The 16,703-nt window shown below is 41.1% G+C and overlaps 1 protein-coding gene across 2 annotated transcripts; it reads right to left on the bottom strand.

Moving 5' to 3' along the window:
• On the bottom strand, positions 1-15,325 carry LOC145912237 (5'-AMP-activated protein kinase subunit beta-1-like). 2 transcript variants are annotated; one of them, XM_082999652.1, is made up of 9 exons: positions 15,194-15,325; positions 14,476-14,601; positions 13,259-13,339; positions 12,017-12,065; positions 11,462-11,514; positions 6,576-6,630; positions 5,121-5,223; positions 3,904-4,012; positions 1-140 (listed from the first exon to the last, which is right to left on the bottom strand). In XM_082999652.1, the coding sequence occupies exons 2-9, from the start codon at positions 14,584-14,586 to the stop codon at positions 81-83; spliced, it is 621 nt and encodes a 206-aa protein (XP_082855778.1). In that variant the 5' UTR covers positions 14,587-14,601; positions 15,194-15,325; the 3' UTR covers positions 1-80. The 2 variants fall into 2 exon arrangements, with proteins under 2 accessions (XP_082855778.1, XP_082855779.1); XM_082999653.1 differs by lacking the exons at positions 13,259-13,339; positions 14,476-14,601; positions 15,194-15,325 and adding an exon at positions 12,958-13,092.
• Between the last annotated feature and the right edge of the window lie 1,378 nt (positions 15,326-16,703).

Genomic DNA, 16,703 nt, shown 5'->3' with positions numbered 1-16,703 from the left:
TTCATTTTTCAATTGCTTTATTTCAACACAAACAGAAATTAATCCGGTGATCAGCCTAGTGTCACGTGATCACGGCACTGTTAGTCGTCATCGAGATAAATGACGTTGTTCATCGATCCAAGGTCGTTGCTGATAGTGGGCTGGAATAGTAATGGACAGTTAAATATTTTTTAAAATTTTTGAAAGAAAATATTGCCCGGTGTTAAGTTTTACAGCCAAATAAAAGGCAATGGATTTGTGCTTGTAAAACTACAATTATGAAAACTAATTACCAACAATGTGCAGAAAACAAGTCAATGTTATGAAACTATCGGAAGTTTTAAATTGACGTCAGCTGATTTATTACCATAATTGAAAAATCGATTACGCCAGCACAGGCATCTTTAGTTTCTTATCCAAATAGAATCGGTGTGAGTACAATGCCAACTAGAGGGCTAGATTCTGAAAAAATTAAGTAACCAGTGTGCAAAAACAAAACATAAAATTGTACATTTAAGTGCTCATTTTTTTTAGAACATCCTTCAAAAAATGGCGTTGGAACAGCGAAATGGCGTAAAATGGTGAAATGCACAATCCACTATTGAAGTCGCGACGCTGCACACGACACGGTAGCGTAAGGATCCGACGACCAACGAACGCAAAAGCTTTTATCAACGGGTTTTTCCACTTGTAACAAAACCTTATGAACAAACCGGTCGCACAACTTAGCGCTCGTCCATCAACGGTGACTAACTCTCAACATTGAGATTAAGAAATGCTAAATTCCGACTGACTCGTGCGTATAATTCATTACTCACTCGTGAAGTCGAAATTGGGGTGCGATTAATAAGGTCAGTGTACTTGCGGTTGCTGTATATAGGTATGCGTAAAGTTTTGTACATCTAAATTTGTAGATCTAAGTTTTCAAGATCATTGGGGGAAAATCAGCGAATTAGATAACACGTGCTAAAACATATTTGTAAAGTCATCTACATTTTTTTACTGAATTTTGCACGTGTGCCTGATATATGACGTTGGATTAAAAAATATCAGAAAGCTAAAAAAAATATATATTCCATCAATAACTATAGCACAAACGGACATGTTTTACCAAAATGGCGACTGGCATCAAAGTCAAACATGTATTACTTGCAAGAGGCTCGTACATTTTTTTCAGACCCACAAAATTGCAAGTGCGGTGTCATGGTGAAATGCAGTGCGCTTAGCGCCGTAACGCAACGACAGCTAAATGATCACAGCGTCGTCACTTTAATGGGAGCAAACGATCAACACGTCACACGTCAAATTAAACCTCTTGGAAGTGGCAGAAGTCAAAACGTGACCAATCACGCCGCAAAAATAAATTTTTCGTCAACACGCCTACATATGTAATATTTTTTTCAGCGTTATTTCGGTCACAAATTGCGAAAGTTTCACCAAAAGAGAAAAATTCTTCTTTGTATACAACGCGATTAATTGTTGATCGCACTGTAGTAACCCAGTAATATATTGAAAACGTTGAAAGCGGCATGTATGGTCTCAAATCATAATCCGATACCTATGTTTCGAGCAATTTGACACAAACCGACGGTTGGGAAACGAAAAATTATTCTCCACAAACATTTTTAAACAAGCAAACCATAGAGCAGTGCCCCGTGCAAAAACCTTACTGCGAAACGCATTTAGTTTGCAAACGCACATGTTTCAAAGACTAAATGCATTAGGACGTTCCCACTAATGGGTGGGGACGTTTACATAACCTTCATAACCACATTGTGACGTTGACAATTGCGACCTCTGTGTGATCCAACTTAACAATGGCATATTCATGGAATACAGGAGCGATAGACACACCCCGGAATTTTCTTGGTCATTCCAATCTCCAATTTACGCGCATTGTCGTTGACGGGGCGCCTTAAAAGCAGTTTATCGTTGACAAAATCGTGCGGGACGCGCAAATATCGTGATGCGACATACAGCGCAGGCATTTTGTGCCGTTTAATGATTGAGGTTTAGGTGAACATATCATAATGCGTCAAAAATTTTTGCAACCATAAGCCATTAAGCAGCAACGAAGAACACCAACAGCACTTATTGTTGAAGCTGGGACATAAAAGAATCGAAGATGGTGAGATAAGGTTTTGGAGCTTGTTTAAATGCGTTATAACCGCCCTTGTACATATTATGTTCCATTCTCCCGATCGCTTTGTTTGACACTTTGCCGACGGACGCGGTGCAAGCGAGGAAAACTTGTTATCGTCAACGACCATCTACCTCATGTGCTCGCGCTGAGAAATCCGCACGCAAGCATTTAATCAACGTGGTGGCGATGGAAGGATTTCGTGATGGGAAAAGTGACCTCAGGCCGCGAGAAAAGGTAAAATGTCATGAACATTCAGACAAAACGTTGTGTGAATAAATGCCGACTCGTTTGCGCAGTACACAAACACCTCAAGGCCAAATACAGACATTACGACAGGGAAACCTCCTAGGGGATTGTGAAATTCCGACAGGCTGTGGTTCTTGCACTTTCACGATTTTAAATCGTTTTACTTAAAGCTTATTGTGTATTTGCAAATTCTATGCAAGCATTTTGCGGTACCTTTTTTGACACGTATGTTGAAGTTCGGCAGATCTAGAAATTAAACCACACTCCGAAACATGTGCAGCGTTTGCTTGTGACGTTTGCTCTACACGATAGCATTACAGCCCGATACGAAAATACCGCTTTTCTTTAACTGTTTTCATTTGACCTTTCGCAGGGTAAACCGCAACCACAAGCATTTTTCCTAAGAGCAATTTGTAAATGTACAATTCAATAATCCACAATTGAAGTTATATTGGTAAGTGACTTCGAAATGTGTTAAAAAACTACAAAAAAATACTGAAAAACCCGATTTTGCCGCCAGGGCATCCGCAAGGATAAAGACCCGACTATTTGCATGTAGAGGAACACCCACATGGCAGCTAAATCGCCCTCTTTCATCTAAACCTGGGTGAAAATGAGCCACGAACTTTCCGTTAGACGTCTAGATCTAAATACGGGCCGAACTATATGAAATTGAGCCCCTAATCGAAGCACGGGCAACAAATTGGCAACACACATCACACGAATTCCGCGCGCGGCACGCGAACGCGAGCTGCGAAAATAGCACGTGGCGGCCATCAAATGCGTGAATTCGTGTGTGGAGAATGGGGCTGCGGGAGAGGATATCGATATTGCGCGACCACGATAGCGTGTTGTTGATGGAGTATCGAACGTAGCGATACACAATATCGCCGAAAGCATTTGATACACTTCTCTATTTTCCTTGCAGGAAATCGTTTGCAAGAATGCGGACGTATAACGTATGGAATTAAAGCAAAGAAGAAAAAAATATGATTCTGTTCCAACTGCGAGCTTCTGTTAAGTTTTTAAAGGGTGGTCGGAAATTTTACACCATTGTAACATTAAACAATTTCAAGACTTGCTTTGATGACCAGAAATTACCACGGAAAGATATAACGACAAACTAATGACCATTTTAGCGCACCAACATGGAATAACACGTCATTCACAGCTCAACAGCAAGCTCACGGCCCGGATAAAAAAAAGGGTTTAGATCAGTGGTTTTCAACATGGCGTTTTGTCAGTAGGTCTACGGCAACTTCTAAATACTCGCGCTATATGATTGATAAATTCCTATTCTTGAAAAATGTTTAAGCATTTGCCTGAAGTAATCCAATATTACAAGAGCACTTTTCAGCCTTGATATATCGCAAACAAAAACGCATTGTTACGTGCAACTTTAAGACTTAAATATTAACCAGTAGCAAAAAAAACGAAAAACCGTGACTACATTGACGTCATCAAAAAGGGTCCGCCATAGGACAAAAGGTTGAGAACCACTGGTTTGGGTGCAATTTTATTGTAGGTGCGCTTACCATGTCTGGCGATATCAGCCATACGGAATCGACAATGAACTTGAGCTCAACGAGACGTTGTGCGACGGCGGCCTGGAAGTCGATGTCCCCCTCCCACCGATTTTCTTCTCTGTCCAAATGAAATATAAAAAATCATCTAACATGAAAATGTGTGAAATGAGAGTGTGCGCTGGTCGTATCGTGAAGATTATTTAGCACAAACCGTGTGAGGTTGTTCGTATCGTTGATACCGTCTGTAGGAATGCACAACGTTTTGAGGAAAAAATTATGTTTCAATCTCGAAGTACGGCCATGGTAGAGTTTTAGGTTTTGTTAAATGAGAAAATGTTTCTGTGGGATTTCCTTTGGCGCTAGTACGATATGAAAAAAATACGATAATCTTGATATTTTGCATTTGTCTAATACGTCTAATGCGGCACGCGTTTTCCATATAAATCTAGAATTTACTGAAACAGTACATGGGCTGGAGCGGAGGCGCACCAACAGTTCCCCGAAAACCTACAGCTTGTAACGCTAAGTTGCTTATCGCAGAATGTCAAGGCATCTGTTTTAACATCACATGCAGTATCATCATATCGCCATGATCAACGGCACACCCGCTTTTCCAGATAAACTTCGTCTACAAAAAGAAACAACCACGACGTAGCCACAGAACGCTACTGAAAACGCCGCATGGCAACCGAGTGGTTTCAAATCGTGTTCACTTTACACAAGTTAAGGAGGTGCTATTCCTTCTAGTTTGGCCGGCAAAGCGCGTTCCGTGCCAAAGCGGGCGTTTTGTTTGTGTTAGATAATGTGTTTTGGCGACGCTCACCACCCAATAAGGCGAGGCGACCGTGGATTGGACCCGCGTGGTTTTGAGATCTGGATCATTTTATGGCAAGGGTCGATAAACAAGTGAAAAGGCATGGGGACAAACATGGCAAAAGGAGACAGATCTTCTTTATATAAAATGATATCTAATTTTTGAAATTCACGCGTGGGGGTAAAACGTGTATGCTTTACTTGATGAATCTACCAATCTTGGCACACAATGGGTGTCAATTGTAGTGAGTATATCTGTGCCTAAACTCTGTCTGTAAAAACTCCCTTCGGTGTAACTAATTGCTTTGAACAAATGCAGTTCGATAAGGGACGCACCTCCAACAATTTGCAAAAAATACTTGGAAGCTGTACGACAATTTTTTTTATTTAGCATAAAAAATTTATAAACTCACAGGTCTACAAGCTGTAGAGGAAGGTGTTCGGTCCAATTAACCCAAGATCCGGTGACGTAAACCGACTCTGCCGCTCCTGTCCACGACACCTTTCGCACGGCAGCTAAGTCAATAAATTAAGAGTTATATAAAGCGCCTCTTTAGGGGTAAACCAACAAATAGGATGGCAATTAGTATCTAATATAGAACAGTTCAACTAAGCGTAGTTTGCAAGCGTAGGAGGCGGGCGTATCGTCAAGTTATGGAAAGCGTCACAGAAGTTGCAAAATTTTGCATGCATGAAGGGTTAGAGTTCAGGACGGCGGCTTTGGTTCGAAACTCTCTTTCTTGGAAAGGATCTTTCTCAGTTATTGCAGCGACGCAATGCTGCTTGTGAAAACACAATCACAAGCATTCAAATTCATCTCTAAAAAGAAGTCCACCTAACGATACAATTTTATGACCCCTTGTTACACATCAAACACTAAATCCTCATTTTGTATCGAAATGGTTGGAACGTATTATTTTGCTCAAAATTTGAAGGGTCGTAGCTTTGTTCAATTTGGAAAACGTAACTGTGCGTTCAGATTCAACTCTTCGACACCCCCCGCAGGTATAGATCCTATATTGGGCTTCAAAAACAATTTTCCGAGTGTCTTTTGTTGTGCGATATTTGCCAAAAAACATACCCGTCACGCTAAACGACTAAGCGCAAAACACGTTGGATGGAACACGCTTCACACATTTAGATATAAATCAACATTGAAAAGAAACTCGATTCATATGCACGGCACTTGTGTTTCCGAATATGTAAACAGGAGAAAAGGCGCTCAGTGGGTGCCTATTTAACCGCGAAATCATGTCCAAAAGCTTAAAGACACAACATTCCAAATGTCATCACGTGGTTACTTGTCGCGATGACGCAACAAAACGTCACAAGAACATGAAACTCGCGCAAGTCCCAAAAGCAGCAATTATGAGTACTTTGTTGTGAATTACGTACACCCGTTTTTTTTATTGTGTTTATTTGCATCTATTTTGTTTCTAGAGAGTTTTTTAACATAAAACGTGCACTATTTGTGAGAATGTGACGATGGTCAAACTAATTTGTATAATACACACTCGAGCATCTACATGTTTACAATTGCAATATAAAACACGTGTGTTCGAACTCCTACAGATACTAAAAAATGGTGTTGAAATTTTTATCCCATAACAAAAGATTCGAAGCTTACTGTATATTTATCTACTTTTTCGGTAACTTAGTTCATTAAAAACACAATAATATAATGTGGGAAAATCGCCTCGTACAAAAATAGAAAAACTCGTTACTGTTTAAATGACTAAACCACTTTCAACATGAGTAATCAACTTAACATCAAGGTTCTTGACCCTCAAACTTTAGAAAACAATATATTCTACTCCAAAACAATGACACATTCTACATCACCAATCCCAACATAATAATGTTCTTACATGGGGAGATCGGAAAAGGTTGCTTTTGGTCCGTCGTGGTGTCAACTGGCGTTTCCTGAAAGGAGAAAACCGAAAGGTTACAAACAAAACCAGAAATCCATTAATTACGCGTTTTGCGCGCATAGCTGAGAAGCACACGAACTTAAAGTGAAGCGTTGAGCGAATGCGGTTCCCAATGTATGAGAGCTCAAAAAAGTGCTATGTTCTAATCGCAGGAAGCTCGCGCATCTCCGTTTTTGCGTCACGGTGCGCGCGTCAAGTGTTCGCTATACGTCATGATGGTGATTAACAGGTTTTTTAAAATCATACCGGGCTATAATTTTAGGAAAAGTGGTTAATGAGGCGAAATAAAATAACTAAGATTAAGTGTGCAAAGACACATTTGGGACAAATCAGGTGTTCCATAAATTGCTGTTTTGCGACGTTTGTGCATTGTGCAAAACAACGAGAACTACACATGACGGCACCGATTCATGGAAATCGCTCAATCGGCCGCTGATATTGTTAGAGAAACCGGCTTGGCGCTTGGAAGAATCGTGATCTGCTCGTTGGCGAACCTTCGACCGTGCGATTCGACACGCTTGTTAAAAGCGTGTTACCACCGGACTCGGGCAAATCCACGATACACAAACGTATGGCCAGTTTTTACACAAACGCAAGACCAGGAGTAAGCGACGTTAACGAGCTAGGCGGTGTTCGACATAAGAGGGCAAGTAGCCGTGAAATCGAATTTGCGAGGCTCGTCCGGGGATTGATGGAGACTGACGCTGTCGTGGATGGTGAGGACTGGGGTCCGACAATCATACGTTGAAATCGTCAAAACTCTGCACCTTTTTTAGTTTGTATCGGAGGTTGACACGCAAATCATTGTTAATATTTATGAAATAAATTTCCGAAAAATAGCATAATATCCCAGTTGTGGTATTAATGTAGCCCGGTAACCAATTGATTTAGCCACATTACAACGTTGGCCTTTTTCAATTTAATTACCAGCTTAAAATTAAAACGGATTTGCCTTGTCGTCCACTACAGCAAGGCTATAACAGATTTCAAACAGCAGACCCAATACGGTCGAATTGCCCCATTTCTTGTATGGCATTGTAAAAATATCAAGAAAAAAAGTTTCTGGAGACGCAGATTGACGGGAAAGCCCTAAATGTCGTCACCATAAACATACTTCCCCAAACAAAATAAGCTAAAGTCGCTTCTCCCCCTACCTCGTGATATTTACGCGCGTTTTTGGTTTATGTGAATAAGCACGGAATTAAACAAGTAATAAAGCGAAGAACCTTATGGCAACTAAAGTTTCAAATGCAACAACAGAAAAAACACAGACTTGTCTTAAAGTTGACCGGTTACTAGTTTAATGTTTCAACTTAAAAATAATGTTGCCGCAAGTTATGGGCGTGCTAACAAATGCCTATGAAAAAAAAAAAACTAATTAAAATCGACAAATTGTGTAAGGAGGCTCTGTGCACAGTTTGTTCTTTGTGAATTAACAGGTTACATCGACACAACATAAGCGGTTGTATTCCTCCAAATCGAGATCGTGGCGTGACGTGTTGTCACGCCGGCATTCGAGTGCGTATTTTGGGCGTAAACACATTACATACGCCGATATCAAGCTTAATTGCCTCCGAACGGAAGCAGCGGTGTGAATGAAAGCACGGCCGCCCACGCGTAGGAAAAACCCGTAAGTTAAGCCTGACGTGCGGCCGACGCCCGTTTGAATTCAACACAGATCAAAGGTCGGAAATAAATGCAGAATAAACTGTTCTTGTTTGGTCTTTGTTAGCATCGCAACACCAAGAAATAAGCTTGGTCAAATGGATTATGGATTAAAGTTTGATCAAAATGCCTCACAAAATGGGGAATTGTTTAGGTTTACTTAAAAAATGATTTTTTTTGTTCTTTAATTGCTTGCAATAAGAATATTAATCCATAGGCAATGATCGTCCTCAAAAAAAAAACGGTCGCAAAAATCGTTTACAACTTGGGAAAAGGCGACAGAACGCTGCTGTTGTACGGGGACCGCATATAGAGCAAGGAGCAACTCATAATGCATATCTGTCGTTTGTGGTCTGTTTCTTCTCCGAGAACCGTAGCTGGATTTAGAATCCGATATTAGACGTATCGACCAATGCAAGCAGCCTAACTGGTTTTTCGCGGAAAACTAGGGACACGTACGGCTCTCTCCACTTCGCGATTTGCTGCGCAAAAGCCCTTTCAAAGGTCGTTAGAGTGCGCGGTTGTACAACTACAACTGTATAGGCTAAAGGGAAGCTTATCGCAACGGAATACACGTTTTGGCCATTGCGCTGCAACAAATTCGCTTTTGCCCGATTTAATTCCGGTGTTACGATGTTGCAGGCTTTTGCCAAACCCGCCATTATCATTCAAAAGAAACATCGTTTTTTGCGTCTTCAACTTTTTTTAACCCTTTAAAGCCCTACTATATTGGGAAGGTCACGGTGAGTGCAGCGAAGAAATATTCAGACATTGCAAAACAACGGCAGTGCATTCGTACACTCAACTAAAGAAAATCAAATATTTTAAAATGTGCCCAGATTGCACCATTTTCGGCAAATTTGTCGCAGTATTTTGTTGCGTTTTAGACAAAGGTATTTCGTAAAAAATATTAATTAGTTTTACCGCCTTATTCGCAACACTTTGCCGCAAAGAGTCTTAATTCGTTTCCCTGCTTTTAAAGCAGCATAAAATTGCTGTGCACACAAAATTGGTAAAAATTTTTCGCGTGGATTTTTGAGGAAAACGATTATTTTTTTCTGACCCAATTTTTTTATCCTACGTTTCCACACTTTGTCGGGAAGAATACATGCATTGATTAGTTAAGCCATGCAGGTTAACACTCCAGGAGTGATCGTAGCAACAACGGCAAACAGTGGAGCGATGTGATTGGTCAAGCAAAGCACACGTGACTGCATAAGTGAAATATGTGGTGGGAATAGATGCAATCGTCCCAGTGATCCGTTCACCTTCTCAAAACTGTGGTCGACCTTATCTGCATTGTCGACTGTTGGCGTTTTCTCCTCAACCACTTTCGCATGTGAGTTTCCGGCTCCGACCAGTGCCGTATCCAATCGCGTTGATCCTTCGACCGGGCTGATGTTTTCTTTTGTCCTTTCGCCGCGAAGGTTTTCTCCGTCTACGCCGTCCGACAAGTTTCGACCGTTGTTGGAATTAGGGTCCGCACAGTTTTGCGAGATAGTGTCAATAACACGGGTAACATATTTTTCCTTTTCAGCATTGTCCCCTGCAAGCATATTTCCGCCCGAAATTGGGGGCATACCTACAGTCTGTGGTTCATTTGACAAAGAATTCTTTAAAACAGCATCTGTCGTTATTTCATTCGAATGGTGGCCTGTGTTATCGAGAACGTCGGATAGTTGGTTTGTAGCTGAGAACTCTTTATCGTTTTGCAACACACTCGTCGATGCTTCGCCTATTTCGTTTGCCAGTTGATTGTAGTTGTTTTCTTGGGTCAAAGTTGTAGAAGTCCCATCTGCACAACTAATCTGCATTCCACTGACTTTTGTATGAGAAGCGAGTTTCGGGAGATGCACGGATCCCGGTTGCCCGCTAGGTGGCACACCATTTAAATGAAGACAATTACCGTTATTGGAGGACGATTCCCCCAACAATGGTGGCTTTTTACTATTTTCATTCATTTTAGGAGTTTCCATGGCAAGCTCTTTGAGTTGGCCACTCGGTGTCACACCATTCACATGTTCGTATTTGTTCGCCGATGAGTCTTGAGGGATCTCTTTGCCATTCACATTGCGGTTAACTTTATGTGTTTCATTGACCACCTCTCTGATATTCGTATCGGGCAAGTTGCTGCGGGTATCAGGCATAGATTTAAATAAAGGCTCGGATGATTCGGAAAAACGGACCTGGCCTCCTGCGTCAGAGACGCCATTTTCTTTTTGTGCCTCCGAGCATCTGTTCCCGCTCAAGTTCGCGGAGTCGACTGAGCTCCGATGGAAATCTCCTTTCGCTGAATTATCATCCTGGAGTTCTCCACTTACCGCCGAGGTTTTTAGGCAGCGGTGAGACTTTATGTTATGTAAGTCGACCGGTTCCGTGTTGTTCGCCACCGGGAAGGGTCCAATCTCATGGCTTTCCGAGGGTTCCTTCTCGTAACATCCACGAGATGAAGATGCTGATTTTGGAATTTGTTCGGAGGAGAAAATGACATCTGAGCGAGGGTGGCCGTTTTTTCCGCAACCGAAATGCTTCACATTTTCTTTTGGCTCATACAGAACCGGATCACACAACGGCGCTGTATTATCGTCGCCAGTGCGCCCTGTACTGATGCACTTACTGTCACAACGCCGGCCATTAGAAACCCCGCAAATATCCACGACCTTGGCTTGCCCTTCGCTCAAAGGTTCACCGGAGAATTTCGGCGGCATTTCGGCAATGTCCTTTCCACGTGCGACCGACGGCGGGGCGCTGGTGGGGATGTCAGAATGCAAGGGCGCAGTTTCGTTTTTGTAAGGTGGCCCGACGGACTCGCTGACGTGCACAGTGTTGGTATAAGACCGGTTTGACGCACTCGCGGTGGAATCTGTGTCAGCAGATTGCCGTATGTTGTTTCTACAAGCTTCTAGGAAGTCGCGCCTGGCATCATCGCCGTCGAAAGCAGATAAGGGCGGTTTTGAGATACTCGACTTTGAAACAAAACCGCCCTGGTTTAAGTCTACACCCTCCAGGGTGGCATATTCTGTACATATTTCTGTCTCCTCTGATTGTTTTTCATCGTGTTTGTTAACGGGGTCGGTTGTGGTTATGTTGGGCAAACCCTTATCGACGTTGGGGATTTTATGGTGTGAAGCTCGTTCTGTATGTTCTAATGCACTTGCCTGTATTTTGGGAGCGGAAGTTTCTTGACAGGATGCCCGGTCAATGTTGGAATCTGTAACCAAACGAACATTTTCATTGATCAATTCCTACATTGTATAGATTGCCCTGCGACACCATGCAAAACCAACACTAACAGCGTATGTTTTCTGAACAGCATTTTGGGAGTTTTACCGCATATTCAGGCTTATGCATACAATAAATAAAAAATAAAACATACTTTTTGTACATGTTCGGACTAATAAAAGCTTTTCTTTTCTGAAAGGTGTGTGAATAAATTGCATTACATCGCCCAAAACCGAGGGATATATGTACTTCTGACATTAAATTTTTTTTATTTAGAAACTGATCTTTTAATTACGTAAAACCTAAAACAAGCTTTACCAAGGGCAAACCCATTGGTTGCGTGACAGCATCAATACCTTAACGTATATATCATACATGAAGAAATCTAAGATGACAATGAGGGTGGTCCTACAAGGGCGTGACAACCTTCGTACATACAATTCTACGTGACATTCTGCATGTGTTCAAAGTCATTGGAAGTGTAGGCATACCTTTGCAGGGGTGAGAGTCGATACTGCCGGTCTGGAAGGCTTCGTTGGCCTGAAACGTAAAAAGGTCACCCGTCAACAGGCAAGGAGTCGCGAAGCAACATTATCGTGAGTTTGTGGACTTTAAAACGTGCACAAAGTTCGGAAAAACAAATTTGCAAACAGTTTAAGACGAGCTGAGTCACCGTGTACAGAATTTTAAGGGGTTCAATCCTCGATTAAAATCTGTGGTATGGACGTGAACGTGCAGTGTGGGTGGCAAACGTTTGCCGCTGGGTCATGATTGGGACAACGTTAACAGCAGTCTGAAAAACTATGGAGGCGCCTAATAATGAAGATCGCCAACGATTTGGTGTTACATAAGATTTAAAACACTGAGAGAAAATGACACTTTATATTTACGTGTGACACAAATCCAAAGAAATTGCTTATTGGTCAGTGATAATTGAAAGATTTGCTTCCTAATGGCTGGAAAGAGTGACGCGACGAGTTTATTTATACATTTTATTTTAACTTCATCTTTAGTGAAATGTTTGTTACACTTGTTTCATCCATATTACTTTCGAAACCTGAGAAGTGTCAGAACTAATTTAATCGATCACAGGATAAATATGAAGACAATAATAATGATGACATTTTTCTATGGATGTATGGATAAAATGTGAAAATTATTCCCACCAATCTGTGGCATTGTGAAAATAACTGCAATATAACGAGTATTGCCACAAACAACTCGCATTCGTTCCAACGCGTTATACAATATAACAGTGTTTCCTAACAGGTGGTACGCGACGGCATTCCAGGTGCTACGCGAGCACCTTTCCGTAATATGCGGATATGGTTCGGATTTACAAAATCGTAAGTGATCTCAAAATGTTTGTTACTTCATTCCCTAGGTTACTTTGTAACACTCAACTAAGTGGTACGCGTCGAAACTGTTTTACCTCCAAGTGGTACGCAACCACAAAAAGGTTGGGAATCGCTGCAATATAACTTCGCGGTGGAAACGCGTTTCTAAAGCAAGACATAGCGTGCCAAATCGCATCCTTCCGGTCGTGACAAGTCGAACAAATCCTCCCAATTTCGACGATCTCCACTCGAAATAGATTCTTCACGTGCGAGCCAAGGTACTTTGAACTGCAGTGCGACCTTGACTCGTGACAAAACGCACGCAAGCAGGGGCGTCAAAGTGTGATTAAGAGTGATTGGATTGGATTGGGTAAGGGTTAGGGTTGGGCAACTTACCTTTTCTATTGACGGGAGTTCATCGGTGCCGGTGACGACCACTTCCTCAGTGACGTACTTTCGTCGCACAACGCTTTTCGTCTGCGCGAGGAGAATTACAGCAGAAATGTCAAACGCATGTGGACCTTACATTTACCAACCTAGATTGTACGCGGGCCCGGCATATCAGCAAATTGCATGTTTAAATTTTTATTTTATATGTAGTACTTCGTCGTTAAGTCATAATGTCACGTCATGAGTAAAACATTGTATTGGGATTGTATTGGGGTTCAATTGGGATTGAAAAAGAGTGTTGCCTGTTGTTTGTCTAAACATCCCTCAGGTGACTCCATTATCTCTTTTACTCTCATAATCACGGCGGCATTAAATGATGACTAAAATTTAAATCTTGTTGGGCGCCCTGTTGTTTTTGTCGAAAATTAATTTGGTAATCGACAAATGGTGTGGGAGTACCAAGAGGTGTTAAAAATATAAACTGGCAATTGAACTACAGACACTTTCTCGTATGGTGGGCATTACGTCAAGTTTACATAAAACGATGCAAAATTCTTCGAGCAAATAAAACTGCCCCCGCGTTGCAAATGATGCAATGAAGATGCAAGATTCCACGGAAGGAAACTGCAAGATAAGCGGGGTTGTGACCGCGGCTTAACCCGTAAAGGCGGAAGGCATGGAGGGGGCGCAGGTCAGCGGGGAAACTTTTGTGGCCAATTTAAGGCCCAAATTACTGTTGTGTCAAGGGATTTTGGACTGCTCAACGCGCCTCTGTTATAAACAGCAGTCAGATTTGTTTGCGGCCGAAACCGGAGAAAAGGCACAGGCACTTAACGTCGTGGCACAGAATGGACGGATCCGTTTGTAACGGCTATTTTTGGCTTGGCAAGGCAGCGTAAGTCAATTACGTTTGTCGTTTTCTTTTGATGAAATCGAGTAAAAACAGGGGACGATATGACTCTGAAGAACGGACGTGTTTGTGTGACAAACTTGTGCGATAACAGACTAATTGCAAAGGAATTTGCCAAAAAACAGGAAGCTTTCTTGGACTTACACTTCCAACTTCTAAAAATTGAAAAAATCGTGCTTCAAATCAGTAATGGATACACCGACACGACAGACACCATTATGGACAGGAAACACTAAAATAGAGCAATCTAACATCTGTTATGAAAGTTCACAAAAATATGTTAAAAGTTTCCAGTATGTGAGAAGTAATTTACCTGCACAGGCGCTGCGTTGGAGGCCGAGGCTTCATTTTGTTCGATGGCTACCGGGGCGCGGTAAAACATTTCCGCTACAAAAACTGCAATGCGGGAGAGAAGAGAACCCATTTTTCACTGGAAACTCTGTTGAACATAAAATGTTGTAATTCATCAGCAGTTGCATGGTATATAATGTTAATTTTCCCGGGCTTTTCCACATTTAAATTTTTATAAACGAAAATATTCTTAGAAAACTTCATCGCGCTGGCGCGTTAACAAAGCTCTATGTCGACACCTAGTGAATACCTTACAGGCTTATTGGTTAGCTTTCTTTGCAGGGTATAGTTTTTAAAACACGAAGTACATAAACCCAATAACCCATACCCATTTTTTAATTGAGTTGTTAGGCAGACATAAAAATGTCGAAGATTCTGTTCGCGTCGCAAAGACTGCTGGACAATTAGGGTCATCTTAACAGAGCGACAAATACCCATATCATGTCCGAAATTGACAATATTCTATAACGCAGAGGTACAATGCCCATTTTATATTGTCCTTGCGGTTAAGTCTTGTACAAATTGGGTGTATCAGATTCTACAGTTAAATATGCCGAAAAAGTCTTTATTTTGACACAAGAATGGTTTGTGCAAAAACATGGCAACACAACAAAGGTGTTCGGACACATTTCAGTTCCTACAATAAAACAGCACATCTTTAAGGTTTAAATGCCACTTACCTTGCAATTACAGCATAATGGAAGGATGACAAGGCTTAAACTTGGTCACAATTACGACGATTAATTACAACCAAATGTTTCAACAAAAACAAGCACATTTGCAAAACTATGTAATATGGAAACTAACTGAACTAAATCAACAAACTTTTGCGTGTGTATTGTTTTCAATTGTTACGTTTCCAATGATCTGTGTGAGCAAACAACACCACAATCTACTCTAGAGTGTCAAACTGAAGACCAAGGGATTTAACAAAGACGTGTTTGGTGTTGTGCAATGCAATCGGCGTTGATTACGTAGAAAAGCGCACTTTTCGAAAGGCATTGACTTCAGATTGCGTCAGGAAACCTAAAACATGTTAAAATACATTTGCAACGCAACTAAGATAACAACACGTGTATGTAAAGTCAACGGCAACAGTTGAAATTGAATTTACAAGAAGAAAAAGCAATTTTAAAAGTCATCTCACTTTTTTTTCGTATCATATGAAATAATTTATGACGCATGATTTTCAGAAGAGAAGCGCCTCTGCATGCACACGTGGCGTAGCTATCCAATTTTTTTGGTTGGGCCAAATATTTTCCGGATTAAAGATCGCGAAACCGACTGGAAGTGATAGGAGATTAGAAAAAAAAACGAAGTTTGGAAATTTATCATCTTAAATTTATGGAAAGTGCCATTGCTACGCCAATCCACAAACGGTACACCTAACCTATAATGGAGTAGGACAGGTATATTTTTGTTCCGCGACCCCAATTAAACCAAAAAATCGTGCAAACCGAAACATATAACATAATAAATATGGTACGATATGGAAGACTGACAGTGTTAAGTACGGGTCTTCAGTCTCCACACAAAAGCCAATATGGTAGCAAACTCTTGGAATGTGGTCGCGACTCGAAGAAGCCGTGGGATAAAACATTTGCACACATATTTGGAGTTTGTACTTATCAACCCCTATATTTAGTCTTATTTCTGTTATCGTTGAGTACATAGGTGTTATGTCCTGTGTCTGGCATTAATTATATTGTTCTTTTTACCACACTGGGATTAGAACCCCGATTGTCCTCGTTTGGCGTGTTGATGAAAAGTATTGCGGTCCTCTAGCTCCCACTACAGGCTTCTTTCTTTTTTTATGTTAAATATATAAATAAAAGAAATAAAAGAATTAAACAGAAACAAAACTGTGAATTAGATGGACGGACTTGGACATGAGACAACTTCCACTTACTTATGCCGCAAATAATATCCTCCGACACAACCCAATTTTTTTGCTAGTTAATATGATTTCTGTTGCAGGAGAGTATCGAAACGAAATGAAAACTTGCAGAAAAATAGAAAGCAACTTCTAAAAAGTCACTGGATTTATGCAAAATTAGTGTAACTGTGGAGAGTTAGGCTAACAATTGTGCAACGTTCAATTACCTTCAATTACCTTAAAAAAGAACCTTGATGAAAAAATATTTTTGGATGCCTGTTGCTGTTTAATGTTAAAAAAACTTAATCCATGCA

This window comes from Ascidia mentula, chromosome 8 (assembly GCF_947561715.1).
Source record: "Ascidia mentula chromosome 8, kaAscMent1.1, whole genome shotgun sequence".
NCBI classification, from domain to species: domain Eukaryota; kingdom Metazoa; phylum Chordata; class Ascidiacea; order Phlebobranchia; family Ascidiidae; genus Ascidia; species Ascidia mentula.
This window is presented reverse-complemented; position numbering and strand designations above follow the sequence as displayed.